Genomic DNA, 20564 nt, shown 5'->3' with positions numbered 1-20564 from the left:
CCTAAATCTCGCCTGTAGCAGAGGAGGGAAGAAAAATAATGAAAGAGAAAATAAGTTGTGAGGTAACAGCTCTGTGCTCTGCTGGTGGGAGTTGTGTAGGGTGTTTTGTTTTGTTTTTTAATTTGGCTAGACTTCAAATAATTCTGGGCTGTGAGTATGGTGAGGGTTTCTTTACAGCCCTTTGTCTTATGGTTGCAGCCCCATGCACACTTCTAGAACTGCCTGTTAGGTTTTTTTAGAAGAGATCAGGGTAAGTGTGAGAGTCTGATGCAAGCAAATATCCATATAGCCCTTGATCTGAATAGAGGACATGATCAGATAGGGGGAAAAAAAAGCAACAGAAAAAAACCCTCCTAAATAATTCTTCATGTCCCTCTTACCCACAACATGAGATGCTTTTGAACTTGTTTCTTTCCTTGTAAACAACTAGAAGAAAGCCTACTCAATTCAGAAAGATGCATGTAAGTGAGGAGAAGAACTTAGTTGCCCAAATGTAAGTCTTTTCAAGTGGGTTATCTCAGTTGAGGGCTCCAGAAAGATGAAGATCAACTGTGAGGCTTGTGCTTGGCTGCCATACCTGCTAGTCTGGCACTTGCTTTTCTCATTATGTTAAGTGGAATACTAAAGCTGGAGAACAAGGGTGGGGAATGGATCACTGTCTGCTTTCCTTGTGAGTACAGACGAGAAGAGACTAGGCTGCTAGTGAGTCTAAGACATGAAATGCTGGTCCCACTGATAGCTGTTGTGAGTTGCAGGGAGAATGAGATTTCATTCCAATCTTTTGGAAGAGCGGAGAGGGAATGTTTGATTTGATTTAGCCTCTTCCTAAGAGCAAGTAACCAATGTGCATGGCTCCCCAGCAGGGCTGTGGTCTCTGATGCTGGTAGCTGAGCAATATTCTCCATCAGACAAGCCCCATGGCAGCCTGGGAGGCTGAGGGCTGAGCTCCAAGAGGGAAGGATCACCTGGAGGTGCAGAATGAAAGAAGAGATAGGAAATAATTTAAATAACTGTTCTGTTGAGCAGGCCTGTTGTCATGGCTATAGACATCACCTTTTAAGCATAACAAGAATCAGTTTTGAAGCCATTCGGAAGTGAAGAGACCAAAGGGCTGCAGCTGTCTACCTCTCCTAAGTACTGTGGACAAGAAATACGTTTGTATGCCACAGCTGAAAGCTCCAGGCACTCAAGCTTCTTTTTAAACCTTTAGGCTAGAAGAAATAAAATCATCTTTGAACCTGTCTTCCCCTGTTTCATTTTCTAGCCTTGCTTTTTCTGAGGAGCTTCCAGTGTTGGAGAGGCAGGCTGACACACAGCCAGACTAACCCTGCTGAGCCTAAAAATCTCAGCTTTTGAGGCTTCTAACTGAACCATAGTGTTTGTTAAGGTAGCTGGAGAAATTTTTTTTTTCTGTGAACATGTTATATAGAGGATGCAGAATTCAGCAGGGGAAGGAAATCAGGGCTGAGAGAAGAAAATTAAAGCCGTAACATTGAAGGGAAATACTACTTCAAATCACATTCTTCCTAAGCTAAGAAAGAAATAATCATGGGTTATTTCAGTGGAAATTTTCTAAAGATAAAATGGCATGCTGAGTCACTGATCTGCTGTTGATTCCTCCTTTTCAATCCCCTTTGTCTGTCTGAGATGATTCATAAAACATGGCCTTTCTGTGGTGGAGGAAAGGTGAGGAAAGATCAGGTTAAGCATTTAGGTTGAGAACAGAAGAACGGAGAGGGAATTCAGGACAGGATTCTCTCTTCAGGTCATGTTTTTCATACAATTTGCATAAGTCTAGTTGCTTTACCAAGGCAGCTGTGTCTTGTTGTCTTGCCCATCTGTGCTGAAAAGAGTAATTTTTTATGTTTATTTTTAATGGGCAGATGAGTGGCTGGGTTTGTCATCTGTGTGACTCAACAAAGTAGATTCTGTGCCTCAGCTAGGTTTTAGTTTTCTTCTCAACTCGTTTTGTACGTTATTAAAAAATGGACAGAAAAACATCTTCCAGTGGACTAATTTATGATGTAGTTCAAACATGTGGTGATTCTGGAACCAGTACAGCTTATTTTCTTGGTCTGGAGAGCCCTTAATGTCTCTAGTCAATGTGGAAGTGTGAAATCTTTGCGTTATATGTAAAGAGACTGCTAGTCACTGCTGATCTCCTGCCTGGACTGGTCACTGATTGAAGAGGCAGTTTTATCATGCAGTACCCACAAAGTATTGACAAGGATGGCTAGGTATGAACCTGCATTTTCTCATTTCATCTTTATAATTTTGATGTTTGTTGAGGTAGAATAGCTACTTGCCTTTTTAAGTGAGAGTCTCTGAGTCATTCAGCTTTGCTTCCTGTTAACAGTTGCTGTAGTGCAACAGTGCAAGAAAGTCAGTGTTCAAGACAGGGGAGTGTTTTAGGAGTCTGCAGCCAGAACAGAGAACACAAATGGGCTCAGCCATGTTCACTAAGCTCTGCTGAAACAAGAGTCTGCTAACCTCATACAAAGAAAAAGCAGGAACTGGAAACAAAAACAAGTGATAGTTTAAAAGGTATCATTTAGATGTGACTTGAATATTCTCCATTCACAGGCTTGGAGGGGAAATGAGCAGGACGACTGGATTCCTCGTACCTATCAGGATCTGGAAGGTCTACCTTGCATTGTTATTTTAACTGGCAAGGATCCTCTGGGCGAGACTTTCCCCAGGTGCTGTTACTGCTCTTGTGATACAGTTGTTTTGTAAAATGCTTAGATAAATGTTTCTTTGGGGAAAGATAAGTGGTTTGATACAAAGTGGTTATTTTTTTTCACAGAGAAGTGCATGTTAGGAGGCTTTCTTTGGGAGCAGTTTAAAATTTTGAGGTGGTTTGTGAAAAGTAAGGCTCCTGCACTGCGTGGTCAGTGATCATCTGCGCCAAGTACCGAGGAGCATGACTTATGTGCTGAATATTTTAAAACGATGTGATATTTCATGGCTACTGAAATTGTTCATGAATATTTAGTAAGCAGTTAAAAATACAGAATATTCTCCAGAGTTGCAGGAGACAAACCTTCGTTTTTCCTTTGGTTGGATTTTGTAGGTCACTGAAGTACTGTGACCTTCGGCTGATTGACTCAAGCTACTTAACTCGGACTGCATTAGAGCAAGAAGTGGGCCTGGCATGTTGCTATGTCTCAAAGGAGGTGATTCGAGGGCCTATTGTAGCTCTTGACCTTAGTGAGAAAGAGCATGAGAAGGCAAATGGTAGCGAGAATGATGCTGATGAGCTGTTGATAGACTTGGACAGACCACAGAGTAACAGCAGCGCTGTCACTGGAACCTCAGGTCAGTTAACTGCTGCTTCTCTGAAGAGTAAGTGTTCATGTATACATCTTTGAAATTTGAGTGCAAATATTGAGATGTTTTGACAAACGTGGACTGCTTGGAAGTATGCTACTGCAGGCTAACCATTGAAATGCTAGTAGCAGATTCTTGCCACAGGGAGCAATTTTCCTGTCTGCAGCTAAAAGGGGAAAGTGTTGCAGTGGGAGAATGGGATGCCGTACCTAATTGTCCTTATGATTTTGTTTAAACTTACATTTCACAGTTGCAATAGTTTCATCTGTTGGATCCTGAAAAGATCTTAAAAATGAGGATGGAAATAAATAGGGTATGTTAGGAGTAGCAGAATGCTGTGTAACTGTGGGGTAGCTGTGAGTGAAGGTGGATGTTTGCCTTCTGGCTAACACAAGCAGAATGGCCGGGTCTTGCCCTTCCTCTTCAGGCATCAGTAGAGAATCATCCCCCATTAAGCTTTTCCTTCATTGTGTTCATCTGGCACTTCTAGGTCCTTCCCTTTGCTTCTGTATGAATTTGAGGTATTAAGTCAGCTTAATTGTGCGCCAGATCTTGCTGTACACTAACATGGAAGTGGCTGATAGGGAGGAGAGAGCATAGCCCAACTCGCATTAAGATCACCGTGAAATAAAAGCTCCGTTCTCCATAGAGGGGAGAGTGAAATTGATCTGTGTATACAATGGTGCTTTATACTTGAATTTCAGAAGATAATCATAGAATCACCAAGGTTGGAAAAGATCCATAAGATCATCCAGTCCAACCATCCACACATCACCAATAGCTCTCACTAAACGATGTCCCTCAACACAAAATCCAAACGTTCCTTGAACACCTCCAGGGCCAGTGATTCCACCTCCCTGTGCAGCCCATTCCATCACCTGACCACTCTTTCAGAGAAGCAGTATTTCCTAATGTCCAGCCTGAAGCTCCCCTGCAAGTTCTAAATCCCTGATGGAAAATGATGGTTAACATACTGGGATTATTGTTCATTTGGAATTGGGGTTGGATTGCATTTGGATTCTGAGCTTGAAAAGAATGGCAGTTGCCCCTCCAACAAAAGAGAAAGATAATTTTTTTTTTTTAATGGTGAAGCACCAATCTACAGCCCATGGTGAGCTCTCCCAGCTGTACTCATGGAGCAGAAGAATTTGTAGAGTAGGATTGCCCCAGATGAGTTCAGGATTTATTTGCATTGCCTCTTGTCAGCCATGTCTGTCTATTACCCACTCTTTGTTTCACCAGGTTCCCTGGCTGACAACGGTGTGAGCTCCTCAAGTGCTGCAGACAAATCTCAGAAGCAGGCACCATCACTTAACTTTCAAATGGTTGCACACAGCTCAGTAGATGAGGGAACTTACCCTGGGTTCACAGCTGGAGAGACTCTGAAACAGGAATGTGACTCCTTGGGTAACCAGATGGCAAGCAGCACCACTTCAAAACTATCGTCGCTGTCATCAGTCTCTCAGACGTTTCGGTGGCCTGGTCATTCAACCAAAGACAGCAAGGCTCTCCGTGCTGCACTGCCACGCATCGTCATTCTGTCAAAAGCTGCTTACTGCCTCTTGAGCTCACAGAAGAGTGGGAATTTGCCTTCCTCCTCTTCCCTGCTGCCTCACGCTGATGTGTCCTGGCTGAGCTCTCTGAGGCCTCTGCTTCACAAGGACATGAGCAGTGAGGAGCAGTCGCTTTACTACAGGCAGTGGACAACGGCCCGGCAGCACCATGCAGACTTCAGCAATCAGGGGGAAGCATCCAGCTCAAGAAGTTTTCACCCCAGGCGGCTGCTTTTGACAGGGCCACCACAAGTAAGAGCACTGTTCCTTCCTTCTGCCCTACTAGCAGGATGAGTGGACCGATGGTGAGGACTGCTATAGCTGCAGGTGGAGATGTCCTTGAAAGGCTCGTGCAAAGTTGTACCCAACTATGTATTTAGAGATGAAAAATCAGGCAAATTTGAAGGTTAAGTTCATGCTGAAAGTGGTAAAAAGAATGGTTCTTTAAGTTTCATGATTTAAGCTTGTGTGATGTACTTGTGAATGGCACCAGACATTAAATTGCCGTGAATGTGTCAGTAGGGAAGTGGTCAACCACTGCACATCTCTCTTCATACAGAAGTGATACAGGCTCCAGGCCAGATATTCCTCACAGATCAACTCTGTAATGCCATTCAGCATAACGGGCAATAGTAAGTTGTGTTATCGGGAAGAACTAGAGTGGCAGAGTAACAGGCATTAGGTCAAATGCATTTATCTGAACTGTGTCCTTCTTTAGTATTAATCTGAGTTGGGTTTCAGACTTTTTTCATCTCTGCTTCAGGTGGGAAAGACCGGCTCATACCTGCAGTTCCTAAGGATTCTCTTCCGCATGCTGATCAGGTTGCTGGAGGTAGATGTGTATGATGAAGAAGAAATTAATACCAGTGAGTATTCAGAAGTCACTATCAATACACATTATTCAGTGACTTTGTTATATATTGATAAGCAGTGACAAATATTTTGGATTTACAAAAAGACTTCATAAATTACACCTGCCACTTGTCCTGTCTAGTAATGGGCAGCTAGACTTGTAGATATCTGCATGTGCTTAAAAATAGATTCATAAAAATGTAAATTTTACATTGGACTTAACTGAGAACTCTTAAGTGCATTTTTGACTGATATGTTTATTTGGCACTAAAGTGAAAGTGAATTTAAAACTCTATACAGGAAACATCTGCTTGCTGTTTGCAGTATCTCTGCTAGCCGATCTTTAAGCTGTGGCTGCTTCTAAGCAGAGAAGACAGATTGAAGAACACTACTTTTCTGCCTGAGACATTAATATCACTTAATTAAAAATTAGAAACCAATCTTAAAAATAAAAGTATTTCCTTTTGATTTGGAATTTTGAGTATTGTTATTTTCTCATTATTTGAACTAAAATACACCCAGAAGCCTAGGATGAAGGCAGTCTGGTCTGTTGTGATCACAGCAAATGTGTCACACCCCTTTCAGGAATGTGTGACAGTGTGTCAGAAGAGCAGTTTGGGTTTTACATGGGGTTTTTGGTTGTGGGTTTTTTCCTCCCACAGTTTCTAATGGAATGCTTTTCTAGATCCTTCATGTTCTGGTGGTTGAAAATATTTGGGGGTTGGACTACATGATCTCTTAGAGGTCCCTCCCAGCCCCTACAATTCTGTGGGGTTTTTTTTATTATTTTTTTATTTTTTCAATCCCCCAGTCAAAAGATGTTCCCCTGCCCCAGTTAGAAACATTTTAGGGAAGACTGAAAAAAGTACTGCTTTAGAATGCTTTTACTCTTCTTTGATGTTTGCTTATGTAATGTAGTCATGCAGAAATCTTACTCCCTCTCAGCTTTCGTGTAGGTAGCCTGAACCAGCTTGCAGGATCCTCGCAAATGACAAGCCCATTATTCTTCTCATCAGTTTAGTAGCTTGTCTGTACATCTATTTTCACTGTATCCTTCCAGCACGTCTGACTAGAAATGTACGTGATGTTGTGTAGGATGTTTAACCAATACAACGTACAACAGCTTGTACATTTCCCTGCCTCCACTGAAAGCCCCATGATTGATGAAACCTATGATTGCACTTTTCCATTTTCCTGTTTCACTGACAGCTCTACTTAGCTTGTGCTCGTGGGTTCCTCTGCAGCTCAGTGGTTTCAGCTGACAGACTCCCAGCCTACAGAAGAAATGCTTGTTACTAGACCTTGACTGCACATACAACTTAGGTTTTTTTTTCTCTGAATGTCACCCAGTTTCTGTTGCTGTAATTTTTGAGCTCATTGAATTCTTTCTGGTTGATCTTCTGTGCCTTTTTTATATTGACAGTGGCTCTTAAGTTTGCTAGTGACGCAAATCTTTTTTGGTTTTTTTTTTGAGGCAGTGGTGCTAGTGAAAATATTAAACAGTGTGCCTCTCTGCTGATCTCTGTTAACTTCATCGGTACTCTACAGAAACATTAATGCTTATAATGTTACATGCTGCCATCTTCTGTTTAATCAACTTGTTTGGTTTACAGACCATTTCTTGTCTCTATTTTCTTTAACTGATGTGATTTGTCATATAGCATCGTATCAAATACTTAAGTCCAGAAAGATAAGATGTGTTTCCTTTTTTTATTTAAAGAAATAGGTATGTCACATATGTGTAATGAAAGTCATGCAGGATTTCTTTGGTCAACCAAGGAATGTGACTGCATTTTATTGCATTTTTCATTTACTCCATCTTTATAGCAATGTCAAAGTAACGGACACAGAGTTTCATAGATCTCCTCTGAAATGGACAATATATGCATTGTGCTTGCACTACAGTCAGGCTTACACCTGGTTTCAGATACCTTTTCTTTAAGAAAAGTGTCATGAAGTTTATTCTTTCTCATTCATTTAGGTGTGTATCAAAATTTAAAGCAAAGCACATATATTTGCCTACCTAGCTGAGGTGGTAGAGCCAAGAAAATTGCTATTTGTTTTCATGTGCTTTGCTGAGGTCTGCCTTAGCGTGATACTTGGCAAAGCTTTTTTTATCTTGCACTTGCTGGTGCTTGAGGCAAAGCTTTATTTGCTGACGAGGTTTTTCCATTTCTCTTGGACTTTGTACATTCTTAGTGTCCTTTGTGCCTCTGTAGCCCCTTCCTCTTGGTGATCTTGCATTGCTTGGTTTGCTGGTTGCTGATTGTTTGGTAACAGCGACTCCAAGAAATCCAACTCTCATTTGTAGAGAAGTGCCTGGTGTTCTCAGCCCAGTGGGCCAGCTCTCTCAGGATTTGTGTGTGTGAACACATTCATGGGCTTCAGAGGTTAACAACTTCTGACCAGCAGCTTCTTACCAGTCAGTCTGATAGGGTGAGCGTATGCTGGTTTGGAGACACTGCTTTTGTTTCATCTGAGTTTGCCTTTCTGAAATCAATAACCTCATTTGCCTACTCTTATGTATTCTTCTCTCTGATTTTAAACTGGATCAATTCAATTCCTGTACAAACTTCACGCCAAGTTTCAGTTTGTCATGTTTGGACAGTGCTTTCTGATGTTGTTGCTCACACTTGATTGTCTACCTTGGACATACTTCTGTTGGATGAAGCAAAAAAGTTCTAGTTAATCCTTGCTGTCACATCCCATTCTCTAACAGAAGTGTGTCTTTTACTGCCTTTATCACCTACTCAACTGCTAGTTTGTACATTTTATACGCTCTTTCTCCTCGCTTTCATCCTCTTGCCTTTGGATGCTTTTGCTTCTTGTTTACCCACTGCTCTTCTTTCCATGTGTTGAAAAGGGAACCACAGAGGGGCTGGAGGCTCTGTCTGTAGCACTTCTGCAGAGACAGGTCATCTGAGCAGTTTGTGAATAAACCAGAGTGAGTTATACCTCAGCAACTTGACAAAGAGCAGAGCAGAAAGTTACCTGTGAGGGTGCTTCACCTACAGATGTTTTCCAAGGAACTGCTGTTTCTTTGAAGTGACTTCTTGGTGACCATATTTTCAATTTTGGTAACATTGATGATGTTCAGAGATACCTGTGGTGTGTTTGTGTGCGTGTACACTTGTGTGAGTTCCTGTGCAATTGTAAATCAGCAAACATCACATAAGCACCATTTAGTGGGTATCTGATACTGCTTACCTAAAATGTGTTGTTGCAGATCATACAGAAAGCAGTGAAATTGCTCAGTCTAGCAATGACCACTGGCCAGATATTGAGATCTTCAGTAAAATGTCTTTTGACCTGAGTGTACATGATCCCAAGTACAGAAATATAAGTCCAGTGTACACGGAACACCTGTCAAGAATCAAACAAGGTAAGTAAAAAAAAGAATTTTCTCAGAATACTTTCCCACATAAAAAAAAAAAACATAGGTTTTTATTATCTTAATTGGACACTTGAACTTAAGAAAAGCCTTTGTTCTTCTAAATAATACAGAGCAAAACAAAACATTTGTTCTTTACAGTTGTCACAAGGATCGCAATCTCTAGATATGAATGCTCATAAAATTTCTTTTTCTTCTTTCATTTGTGTAAAGAAACAAGCAAAGAAATGAAATCAGAGGAGCCTAAGAAAAGAGAGACTGTGTCGATGATGTTGACAAAATATGCAGCTTACAATACGTTCCATCACTGTGAGCAGTGCCATCAGTATATGGACATTAATCCTGCTGTACAGGTTGGTGCCAAGGCCCAAGGGTAAACTGCATCCTTGATTTTTCTGTGGTCTCTGCAGGCATACCACTCTAGTCTGAAGACTCATGCTTTCACCTTCCTTGAGGTGGAATTGTTTAATTTCTTCCATTCTCGGGGGAGACATTGAGCTACAGACCCTGGAGCATCAACTGGGTTTGCTGTGTTATGCATGAGCAGTTCTCTTTCACAGCTGCCTCTGACAATATTGTGACTAGTTAAGCCAGAGCATTATTCAGCCTACCCAAAGGGTTCCTAGTGTGTCATGGGAGAAGACTGTAGGACTGAGAGGGATGCTTGTCTTACTTAAATGCCAGCCAGCCTCTGGCGTGAGTCTGGGCCTACTTTTTCCTCCCTTTGTTGGTAACCATACCTGCTTCTCAGCTGTGGCTTACGAGTCACTGGACAAAAAGGATCATTTTTAATTGTTTCATAATCCTTTTGATCTTTTGTTCTCCAAAATGAAGATTTTTGCTCACAGGAGGCTGGCAGGTAAGATTTTTCCTGCTTAGTAGCTCAGAATTACTTATTAACCACCACCAATAATTTACTTTGAGGCTTCTTATCTCAATTCATTCTTTTCTTGCTTACTAATCTTTGCCAGCAGCTTGCTATTAACCAGACACAGCATAGACACACTGACCTGAAGATGTACAATGTCAGTTATTACAGAGCTGCACCAGCAAATCTCTTTTAAACCTCATGCTTCGTTACCTATGTTGACCCAAACAAATCCTCCCAAAGGACATCTGTTGTTCTTTTTACAGATCTTTGTGCATCTGGTCAAACATAGTGACTAGTAATAAATAGAAGTATCTACTTGTTCTTGTTCTACTTGTATGTAGAGTTATGAGAGAGAATTCAGAGAAATTACATATCCAAAGGAGAGTCATTGGATTGCAAGCATTATGAAAGGAGAGAGATTCTTAAACGCTTTAACAGAATCTAAATAAAATGCTTTTCATGCTTCATCATTACTTAGGCTAATTACATCAGCTCTTTAGAAAAGATTATAGAGGAGTGACTGCCAAGAGTAAAGGATTTGACCTTGAGGTACAACACCTCCTCTCTAGGAAGAAGTCTTACTAGATATGTCGACACTTTGTATGTGTTTGCATGCTTCAGTGAAGCACTGTGCAAACTCAGGCTCACCCATATTTTTCATGGCCTTGTTTGTGGAGTGGTCTGCCTTGGTTACTTCTTGCATAGAAGAGGATTGAAGGATTGTCACTGGAAAAATGCCATACTCGTGTGACCATGCTGCTGCTGCCTCCGAATGGCTGAGCATTCTGCTGTGAAGAAACACCTATATAATGCAGTGGTCTTTGAATCTTTGGGGAAAATTTGTTTGCATGTTTTTTTCCCGTGTGTGTTTGTGTGTGTGTGCGTGTATACACACACATGTTCCATTTCTCCTTGTATATACCAATAAATACTTTCCAGCTCAAACAGAATTCAGAAAAGTCCAGGTGGGCCAAAGATCACTAGTGTAGAAGGTTGATTGTTTCAATAGCAGGGGAAGTTACATGCCTAAATAACGTAGATTGTGGTAAATGAAAGTGAGAATTTAATAAAGTTAGTTTCAGTTACTGAAAGAAAATGTAGTGGTTCTTCTCTGGAGGCTGCCAGCATTGTAACTGCCAGAGCACGTTGACATATATAGAATCATAGAATGGCCTGGGTTGAAAAGAACCACGATGATCATCCAGCTTCAATCCCCCTGCTATGTGCAGGGTCGCCAACCACCAGACCAGGCTGCCCAGAGCCACATCCAGCCTGGTCATATGTTCCTTGTCCATTACCTGCTTTCAAATCCTTCTGCTTTTTTTCTAATTTTCCTTTTAATATTTTTAATACAGGTGTCTGACTCCACTCTGCATGCGTTCACGTTTTCATCTTCAATGCTAGGAGAAGAGGTCCAACTGCATTTTATAATCCCAAAATCCAAAGAAAGCCATTTTGTCTTTAGCAAGCAAGGGAAGCATTTAGAAAGCATGCGTCTCCCTCTCGTTTCTGACAAGGTGCGTGTATGGCTCCCTTCAGTTTGTGGTCTACATGTGCTGAGTGCAGTCAGCTTGACAAGCCTTTGCAAACTGATGGTTGGCTGGTTTGTCTTTTTGTCATTTTTGCTATTTTGTTTTAGTCCTTTGCATAGTTCTTGCCTTACCTTCATTAGAACTGGAGTTTTTGAAGAGATTCATTCCTATTTGCATTCCTAGTATCCATCCCAGATGTGTTGCAATGATCAATAATGTTCAAATCTAGTATAAATAATAAATAAAAATCCCTATCAGGAATAACTTGCTTTTTACAGCATGTTGGCTAAATATCTCTTGTTCTAGCAGAATTTGAATGCAGTCAAGAGTCCTATCTTCACTCCATCGAGTGGACGTCATGAGCACGGCCTCTTGAACCTCTATCATGCCATGGAAGGCATCAGTCACCTTCACCTCCTCGTAGTCAAGGAGTACGAAATGCCTCTGTACCGCAAGTACTGGCCCAACCACATCATGCTCGTCCTGCCAGGCATGTTCAACAATGCTGGCGTTGGTAAGAAACACCACCAGTGCTGTGAAAATGTCAGCATCCACATTGGGCAGTATGGGTCATGTTGTTTGAGAAACATTCCAGTGCTGTGAATAACAGCAATCTGTGTGCAAGATACGATGATTTGTGAGAAACGCTGTTGGAGATGTGGTTTGCATATTTGTGTATGGTTTCTCAGTTAAAAATATGGTGTTTTATAGACTGCATTCATTCATTTTACTCGGCCCTGATGTGTGAACATTCATTCTAGGTATTTTACCCAAATTTTCTTTTGTTGTTAAGCTGAGGCTAAATATTAACTGCAGGTGAATGTCACGGATTTGAACTTTGGACTTCATTTTCATGGAGTTCCTGAGTTTCACCTGCATAAAGTTTTAAGTAGCTTCAATTTTAGGATCTCAGCCACTTTTTGCTTTTTGTTATTCTTCTAATGCCCGCCAAATTGTTTTCTGTAATCTCTTAGAAGATCCACTTTTCTTTGTATATGCCTTTTAGGTTGCACTCACACTGAAAAATGGACATTTTGATTTCTTCTTAAACTAAGATGTGACGAACTCTAAGTTCATAAAGGGTTTGCAGATCTTTGCATAGCCTTTCTTTGACAGGAGAGAGTGATAAAGTCTAAGATCTCTGTGTGTCTTCTTTACGATGTTCCCTCAGGCGCTGCCAGATTTCTTATTAAGGAGCTTTCCTACCACAATCTAGAGCTGGAGCGAAACCGCTTGGAGGAACTGGGAGTCAAGCGCCAGTGTGTGTGGCCTTTCATTGTGGTCATGGATGACTCCTGTGTGCTGTGGAACATGCACAGTGTCCATGAGCAATCCAGGTATATCTCCTTCCAGAAATGGTGCATAGGGTGCTTCCTTTTCCCTTTCTAAATTGCTGCATAGGACCCGATTGTGCTGAGGGGCCTTTATTCTTATGATAGCTGAATAGATGGGATAGGATTGTTTGGCTGTTGTTTAAAAAGCCTGTGTTTGTTTATTTACCTCTATATGTACAGCATGCAGAATGGCATGTCTCGATAATGGAATTTCTTGCACCTGTATCTACAGGTATGCTATTAACTGTGTCTGTTACATAGACAAAATAAGCCACGTCTGTGTGTTGTGTGCACTTCCTTCCCATTCTGCAGCCAGTCCTTGGAGCCTGGGGGCACCAGCAAGAATGTGTCTTTAAAGAATGTTCTCCAGCACATTGAAGCCACCCCCAAAATTGTTCATTATGCAATATTGGGTGTTCAGAAGTGGAACAGTAAGCTGAATGCTAAGAAGACAAAGGCTCCATTCTCCCGGTGCCACGTGCGTGACTTTATTCTGCTCAACATAGACCTGACCCAGAATGTGCAATATGATCTGAACAGGTAGGTGGTGCATGTTGGTGGTAAAGTATTTTGACAGGGCAAAAAGCTCATCACTGTGTGTCTCTGAGGTGAATGGAAGGATCCTGTCTGAGGTACATAATCACAGAAAAAAAAGAGAGTGGTGTGTGCTGCATCAGAATGAATAAGGCATTAAAGCATGCTTACCAGCAGCCAGAAGAATGGGGAGAGAAGCTGTGAGGCAAGAGAGAGCTACAGAGGGCTGAAAATGCAGGGATGGGAGGGGGAAGCTTCAGGAGAAAAAAAGAACTGGGAGGTCACACCTGGGGAACAGAGGCCAAAATGAGTCAGTGACAGGAAGTGTGAGGCTCCTGGAGTGCGGGAGCCTCTTACATGACTAAGAACCAAAGTGCGGGCAATGGCTGGGCCATTGCTATTTCAAGAACATTGATGAGGGATTTATTCTGTTTCCTTTAGTCACCTCTTCCTCTCTGTTGCCACGTGACTTGAAACTACAACAGATGAACAGTTCACTTTCTGCTGTATATTTCCTTTTTTTTCCCCTCTCCTTCTAACAACTCCACCCTAAAGCATTTGCAATAAGGCACAGCTATCACAGGCCTTACTTCTAATTCTTATCAGAACGAAGCAAAATCCTATTCCCTTATAGCAGCTGTGCTCAGAGACATGATTTAGTGGTGGGTTGTTAGAGTTAGGGTAGTATGGTTAGGTTGTGGTTGGACTTGATGATCTTTAAGGTCTTTTCCAACCTGAGCGATTCTATGAGTCTATGAATGCAGCTGACTCAATCACCTTGTGTTTTATGCCCAGGTATTTCTGTGAAGATATAGATTTCAATCTGAGGACAAACAGTAGTGGCCTGCTCATCTGTCGTTTCAACAACTTCAGTGTCATGAAGAAACATATTCAGGTTGGAGGACAGAAGGACTTTGTTGTTAAGCCAAAAATTGTGGTGAGTTGTCTGTGCTGAGCCATGTAAAGGGTGAAATCCAAACCCATTTACCTGAAAAAGAATGAATTTTCTAGTCTGTTAGTTTTATTTAGTGCTCACTTGAAATTTGAAGTTCATGGCCTATTCTGTAGTGGAGCTGCCACATCATAGAAAAAAATAAGTATTGCTAAGGAGAGATAACTAACAGCAACACTCCTGAACAGTTAGAAGATAGATTGGGATTGGAAAGAGCATGGTCTAGCTCTTCACCTTTGAGGTGAAGGTCAAAAATTTCTTCACCAAAAGAGTGGTGAGGCAGTGGCACAGGCTGCCTGGGGAGGTCGTGTTGCTGTCCCTGGAGGTGTTGAAGAACTGTGTGGATTTGGCCCTGAGGCTGGCGTTAGTGGGCATGGTGGGGATGGATTGATGGTTGAAGTAGATGATCTTAGAGGGTTTTTTCTAACCTTAATGATTAATGCATTAATGTGTCAAAGTGGGGGTTTTGATTCTTCACCCAGCTTTCTCTCCTCCTTCTGCAGTGGTGATCCCTTCCCCTGCTGAATGAACCTCTGTAGGGAAGATGTACTCAGGAGGGTTTAAAGGGGCTCCTCTTGCCTTCGTTGCAGGTTTCAGACAGCCCGGCACCAATCATGCCTCTTCAGTACGTCTGTGCCCCAGACAGTGAGCACACGCTGTTGGCAGCCCCATCTCAGTTCCTCCTGGAGAAATTCCTTCAGCATGCGACATACAAACTCTTCCCTAAGGCCATTCATAACTTCAAGAACCCAGTATTGGCCATTGACTGCTATCTGAACATTGGTCTTGAGGTACAAAATATTTGCAGGGATAATGGGGAGCAGGAAATGCAAACCTGTACTTCAGCATCTTTAGTATTGGAAAACTCTTCTTCTGTGAACAGGCTCTTGTGATTGAAAAGAGCTTGGTCTAGCTCTGCATCTCTGAAGGTGAAAATTTTATGCTCAGGAAGAGTAGTGAGCCATTGGCACTGGCTGCGCAGGGAAGTGGTGCAGTCACCATCCCTGGAGGTGTTCAAGGACCATGTGGATGTGGCACTGAGGGACGTGGTCAGTGGGCAGGGTGGGGATGGGCTGACAGTTGGACTAGGTGATCTTTAAGTCTTTTCCAACCTTAATGGTTCTATGGTTAATTCAGGGGCCTGAAATAAGGCATTTCACGGTTTGTGACCAAATCTGAAGTTAGTCTGGTCTGTCTGGTGAGTTATTTCCCGGTGAAGTCAGCTCATCACTGCTGTTGTTGGTCTCTTTGGCTGCCAGCACCAGTTCACCTACCAGTCAGCACCGCTCTGTGCTCCCTTCCACTTAAGGCCCTCACTAGGCCATGTCTAACACAAGGGCGTGCTTCCCCTTCATGCAGGTGGCCATTTGCTATGTCAGCTCACGCCCACACTCTGTCAATGTCAACTGTGAAGGGGTGTTCTTCAGTGGGCTCCTGCTGTACCTCTGCGACTCCTTTGTCGGTGCTGACTTCCTCAAGCGGTTCCGGTTTCTGAAAGGTAAAACCTTGCCCTGCTGCATGCTCTGTGGCTCTGCTTTGCTGGGATGAGTTGCACATGGGGAAATGGGAAGGCAGAGCAGTAAACAGATGCACAAGGGGGAATGATCTTAAACTGAGACAGGGGAGGTTTAGGTTAGATATTAGGAGGAAGTTTTTCACACAGATGGTGGTGACGCACTGGAACAGGTTGCCCAAGGAGGCTGTGGATGCCCCATCCCTGGAGGCATTCAAGGCCAGGCTGGATGTGGCTCTGGGCAGCCTGGTCTGCTGGTTGGTGACCATGTGCCATGGCACAAAATGCTCAGTGTTGTGGGATGGGACAGCTCTTAGCTGGAGGATGGAGGGGGTTTGCCCTCACCAGGACATTACAGACATCGTCCAAGTCTCTCTTGTCTTTATAGTGACACGTAGCCAATTGCCATGGGATAAAATGGGTGAGTTTGTGGTAACATCTGAGCACATCAGCCTCTTGTGCTGAGGATGGCAGAATTACTTCAGTAATGATCTATGGATCGGGGATCGAGGTTAATGCTCTCCCTGCTGTGGCTGATAGCAGCACCTTGTGCTTACGATGCTGTCAGGCAGCGAATGAAGCTGAGAGTCGTCACAGTTCCTTAAGGCTCTCTTGTGTTTTCACTCAAAGGTGCCACGCTGTGTGTCATATGCCAGGACCGGAGCTCACTGCGACAGACCATCGTCCGCCTGGAGCTGGAGGACGAGTGGCAGTTCCGCCTGCGGGATGAGTTCCAAACTGCCAACAGCAGTGATGACAAACCGCTCTATTTTCTTACCGGCCGCCATATATAAGCTTTGAGAAGACACCTATCATGAAAGAAACACTTTTTTTTGTTTGTTTGTTTTAAAAAGTACAATCACTGTGGAGCAAAGTGCAACCAATATTTACCAAGACTACTCTAAGGGATTCCCCAGCATTCTAAAGCAGGCTTTATTCCTAGGTATCAAATGATCACAGCAGTTACAATTTTGAGGATCACAGATTCCAGTTACTGTCACATCGGTCCCAACCGCTGACCCCGATCATACAGCCACCACGCCGTGGGGTTTGGGAAGAGGACAGAATGTGGCTGATGGGGAATTCTGTTTCCAGCTGAGTTAGTTCTGGAAGAAGCTGCCTTCAGCAGCCTCTCACTTGAATGTGTTACAAAAGCTCAATGCAGCATATGGGATTTATTGAGGATCCGCAGAGGAGAGCCCACTGTTCCTCTACAGACTGTACTGCGGTACAGTAATACTCAGGGGTTTGAAACTACAACGTCTTGTAGATATTTGTATTAAAAGGAATAGTCTCGTTCTCTGTGCAGTGTTAGTTTAAAATTTGTAATTGTGTTTGTACTGAAACTGTCTTTGGCAAAATTTCCACAGGTGTTCAAAGTTTACTACTTGAACCTGAACAAATCAGCAACTGCATGGCAGGCATGGGGCGGTGCTCACGGATCCTCCTTGCTATGCTACTGCGTCCCACTGTGGAGTTCCTCACCTCCAGGGGCAGAGCTGCTGGCTCACGTGGTGAGGAGGCTCCTGCAGAGGCTCTCTTCAGTTGGAGTCAGTCCAGCACAACCTGCCAGCAGGAGACCTTCAGGTTCCCACTTCTCCAAGTTTTTAAAAGCTGTGGCCCATGTGTCGTGCTGTGTGGATGGTGACGGAAGATGATTAAGACGGGATGCTCTCAGTGGTCTTTTCCAACCTTAATGACTGTACGGTGCCTGGAGGGTGGCCAAGCACTGTTCGGATCCTTCTCAGTCAGCTGCAGTTGGCTGCAGAGCTGAGATCCATCAATTCCCACCTCTATGTAAATCAGCACGTATCAGACAAAGGTGCTGGGAGGGTATCGGTGCCTGAGCTGGACTGGAGAGAGAAAAAATGAGTCCAAATGAAGGAGAAGAGATCTTGCAGCATCTGAAGGGGAGAAGTCCCAGGGAGCTGGGGCTCTTAGGAGCGCTTCTGCCCAGAAGCCTCCTGCCCAGAAGCAGTGCCCATTGGATGCACCCCCTTAGGTCGTCAGCCCTTTGTTTTTCATCGATCTGTGGGCTGTTGTGACGGTCACACTGTGGTCTTCTGCTGGACAAGAATCAGGAATCTGGACAAGAATCAGGAATCTGTACGTTGTGTTAGAGGAACCTGGTGCAGTAGAATTTGGTTGTCAGGGTTAAATCCCATTGGGACACAGCCTCACTCCTGCCCTTAGCGTTGGTAACCCAGCTGATGTTTCTATGCGTTATTAAAAGAGAAAATCTCCCGGCGCATCGCGATGCCTTTATTTGAAAGAAAAAATGCAGTGTGTTTTTAAGAGAAGTCCAGGTATGTTAATTTAATCTCTGAAAAATAATGAAATGAATACGTTGCTATTTAGCTGCGACTCGCTGGAGGAGCTGCCAAAGCTGCATCCTTATTTTTCACATCCTGTGGTAACTGAGCAACTTTTTTATCTCATGAGATGTTTACGGATGAAAGAAACCATAATAGGCTGAGGCAAAAGGAAAATGAGTTGCCTGTATTCATGTCGGTTAACTCTGATGCAGCAGATTTAGCAAATTTCAACTGACCGCCACCCTCTGTAGATGGATTTTTGATTTTCCTGCAGTCGCAGCCTGCCTTTTATTTGAACACTTGCAGGGACATAAAGGGGGTTGCTGAAGCTTTTGCTTTGTCCCTGAATGCAGCACCAGAGTCACGGTTTGTCCAGAGGGGCTGAAGGGGGGCTGTGGCTCTCAGTGCGATATCAAAGGTTCACGTACTCAGTGTTCAGGAATCACATCGTTTCTGTTTGCATAATTAACGTTTGCACTAAGAAGTTCTTGAAATCCTGGATGCTGAGACTGCTGTGAGGATGCAGCCCTTTGGTGAAACAGTGCAAAATGGTCCCAGAGGTTGAGAGTGGCTGCAGGATGTCAATATATTGGCCTTCATGTACCAAGAAATAGCAAACCTAGCAAATAGATTTCCTTACCTCCTATGTGCAGACAGGAGGAGCTCTGGAACTGCTGGGAAAGAGGACACAAATGGGCTCACAGCATGTAGGCCTGTCCAGTGCAGTTCTGGAAAGGAGCCCCTTGGTTGACAGCTGGATTAGTGCTATTCCATGTTGCATTTAAGCCTCGCCCTCACAGCCATGCCTATGAATGTATTACACTGGCCAGCGTAATATTTTACTTGTAGATGTTATTGCCTATTCACAGGTTAAATTTGAATGTAAACTAAGATTTAAAGAATCGTATTCAGATGCTTTTTGCTTAACTTATGTAATTGCTTTTTGTGACTTTTTGGAAGAGAGTTAAAATGTCGCTTTCCTAGTGTAAAGTTTTCTTAACCAAAAAAAACTTGGTGAATTTAGCTTCACTAGTCAGTCTACCTCATGCTATTGTTTATGAACTGAAACTGTCTGAAGTTGTGGCGATGGTATGTTTATAATGTGCTTTCATTAAATTTGAGTATATTGAGATACCATTTAAGACCGCTTCTGTTGTGACATTGGCAGTGGCCAACCAGCAACGCTCACCTCCAGGCTTTCTGTGCACCTGCCCCAGCTGTGTGATGAAGGCCATTGCAGCATAGCTCACAGCGCCCTTGCACACCTGCTGGTTGCAGCCTCTGTGGACTGGCACTCCATGCAGCACACTGAGTGAAGAACATTCTACAGGCAGTGTGAGTTCTTTGCTTCAGACTTAAACAAAGGTTAAGGAGATCCATGGCAGCACCCAGCAGAGAAAAACCAGTGTAACCCCAAAGCAAACCAAAAGTACAAATTTCAGTTCCTTCCCCCCCCTCCAGGAGGGCTTTAGGCCAGCAGTTGAGGATGATGCTATCACCTCTCATCAGCCCATCAGCCTCCTAGCAGGGTGGTGCTGAGCCAGAGCTCCTGGGAACCGACCAGCGGTACCCACTGCCCCCACACTGATTGCCAAAGAGGCAATTCTGACCTCAGGAGCACAGGGATTGTTTTTCACAGCTCGCGTCCAACCCATCGTGCTACGGTCATATTTCACATACAGAACTATGAATACAGGAAGGATTCATTCACACTTGGCATCAACGTAGAGTAACTTTAGAAAAAGCTATCAAGAATTTTATTTTTTATCTATCTACATTATGTACAGATCAAGAAAGGCCACAGCAGTTTTTCAACATACAAACCCTTTAAAAGAGGAGAGCTTTATGAAGGAGTGACAAGTACCAACGTGAAGTCCACTAACAAAGGCATATACTCAGAACAGTGCTTGAGGGAACACGAATTGCACACCGCTCCCTGCCATTTGCACTCCCCCTTCTACTCTACGCCTGCCCTGCCGTTAGGTACGGTTCGGTGCCAGGCTGGCCCACTGGCAGCAGAAAGGTGCTCCCAACGCTCACCAGCAGCCACAGGGTCTCTGCCCAGCACAGCTGTGCAGGTGCTCCTGGCTCCGCAGGCACAGGGCAGGGCTAGGAGCTCTGCCAAGCAGGCAGCCTGCAGCTGCCTCACCTGGCAGGGGGAGAGGGGCTCCCAGCTCCGCCCAGCACTGGTATATCACCACGTTAAGAACTTCAGCACGTACTCATCAGTGAGACTATAGTCTTTGCATTAGTTTACAGTCCACTATGAACAATTTTCTGCTGCATGTAAACATGACTAACTAGATAAAATACAATCAAACTTTTGTAAAAGTTAATAAAATATCTTTCTTTTACAAAAACAAAGTTAGCCTATTACTGCATTGTTT

At 43.4% G+C, this 20564-nt stretch overlaps 1 protein-coding gene across 5 annotated transcripts in view; it reads left to right on the top strand.

Annotated features, from left to right (window-relative positions):
* The window catches only part of GREB1L (GREB1 like retinoic acid receptor coactivator), a gene marked incomplete at both ends in the record, with an annotated part of 56264 nt that extends 39608 nt beyond the window's left edge, over nucleotides 1-16656 (top strand). For all 5 annotated transcript variants that reach the window (XM_079533152.1, XM_079533154.1, XM_079533151.1 and 2 more), the window contains 14 exons: nucleotides 2584-2699; nucleotides 3074-3318; nucleotides 4573-5135; nucleotides 5647-5749; nucleotides 8962-9117; nucleotides 9340-9479; nucleotides 11353-11514; nucleotides 11839-12043; nucleotides 12701-12866; nucleotides 13176-13403; nucleotides 14193-14334; nucleotides 14940-15140; nucleotides 15709-15847; nucleotides 16493-16656. In XM_079533152.1, coding sequence (XP_079389278.1) covers nucleotides 2584-2699; nucleotides 3074-3318; nucleotides 4573-5135; nucleotides 5647-5749; nucleotides 8962-9117; nucleotides 9340-9479; nucleotides 11353-11514; nucleotides 11839-12043; nucleotides 12701-12866; nucleotides 13176-13403; nucleotides 14193-14334; nucleotides 14940-15140; nucleotides 15709-15847; nucleotides 16493-16656 — 2730 coding nt within the window. The remainder of the gene's footprint in view (nucleotides 1-2583; nucleotides 2700-3073; nucleotides 3319-4572; nucleotides 5136-5646; nucleotides 5750-8961; nucleotides 9118-9339; nucleotides 9480-11352; nucleotides 11515-11838; nucleotides 12044-12700; nucleotides 12867-13175; nucleotides 13404-14192; nucleotides 14335-14939; nucleotides 15141-15708; nucleotides 15848-16492) is intronic.
* Between the last annotated feature and the right edge of the window lie 3908 nt (nucleotides 16657-20564).

The sequence above is a fragment of the Tetrao urogallus genome, assembly GCF_951394365.1.
Source record: "Tetrao urogallus genome assembly, chromosome: 3".
NCBI lineage: Eukaryota > Metazoa > Chordata > Aves > Galliformes > Phasianidae > Tetrao > Tetrao urogallus.
This window is presented reverse-complemented; position numbering and strand designations above follow the sequence as displayed.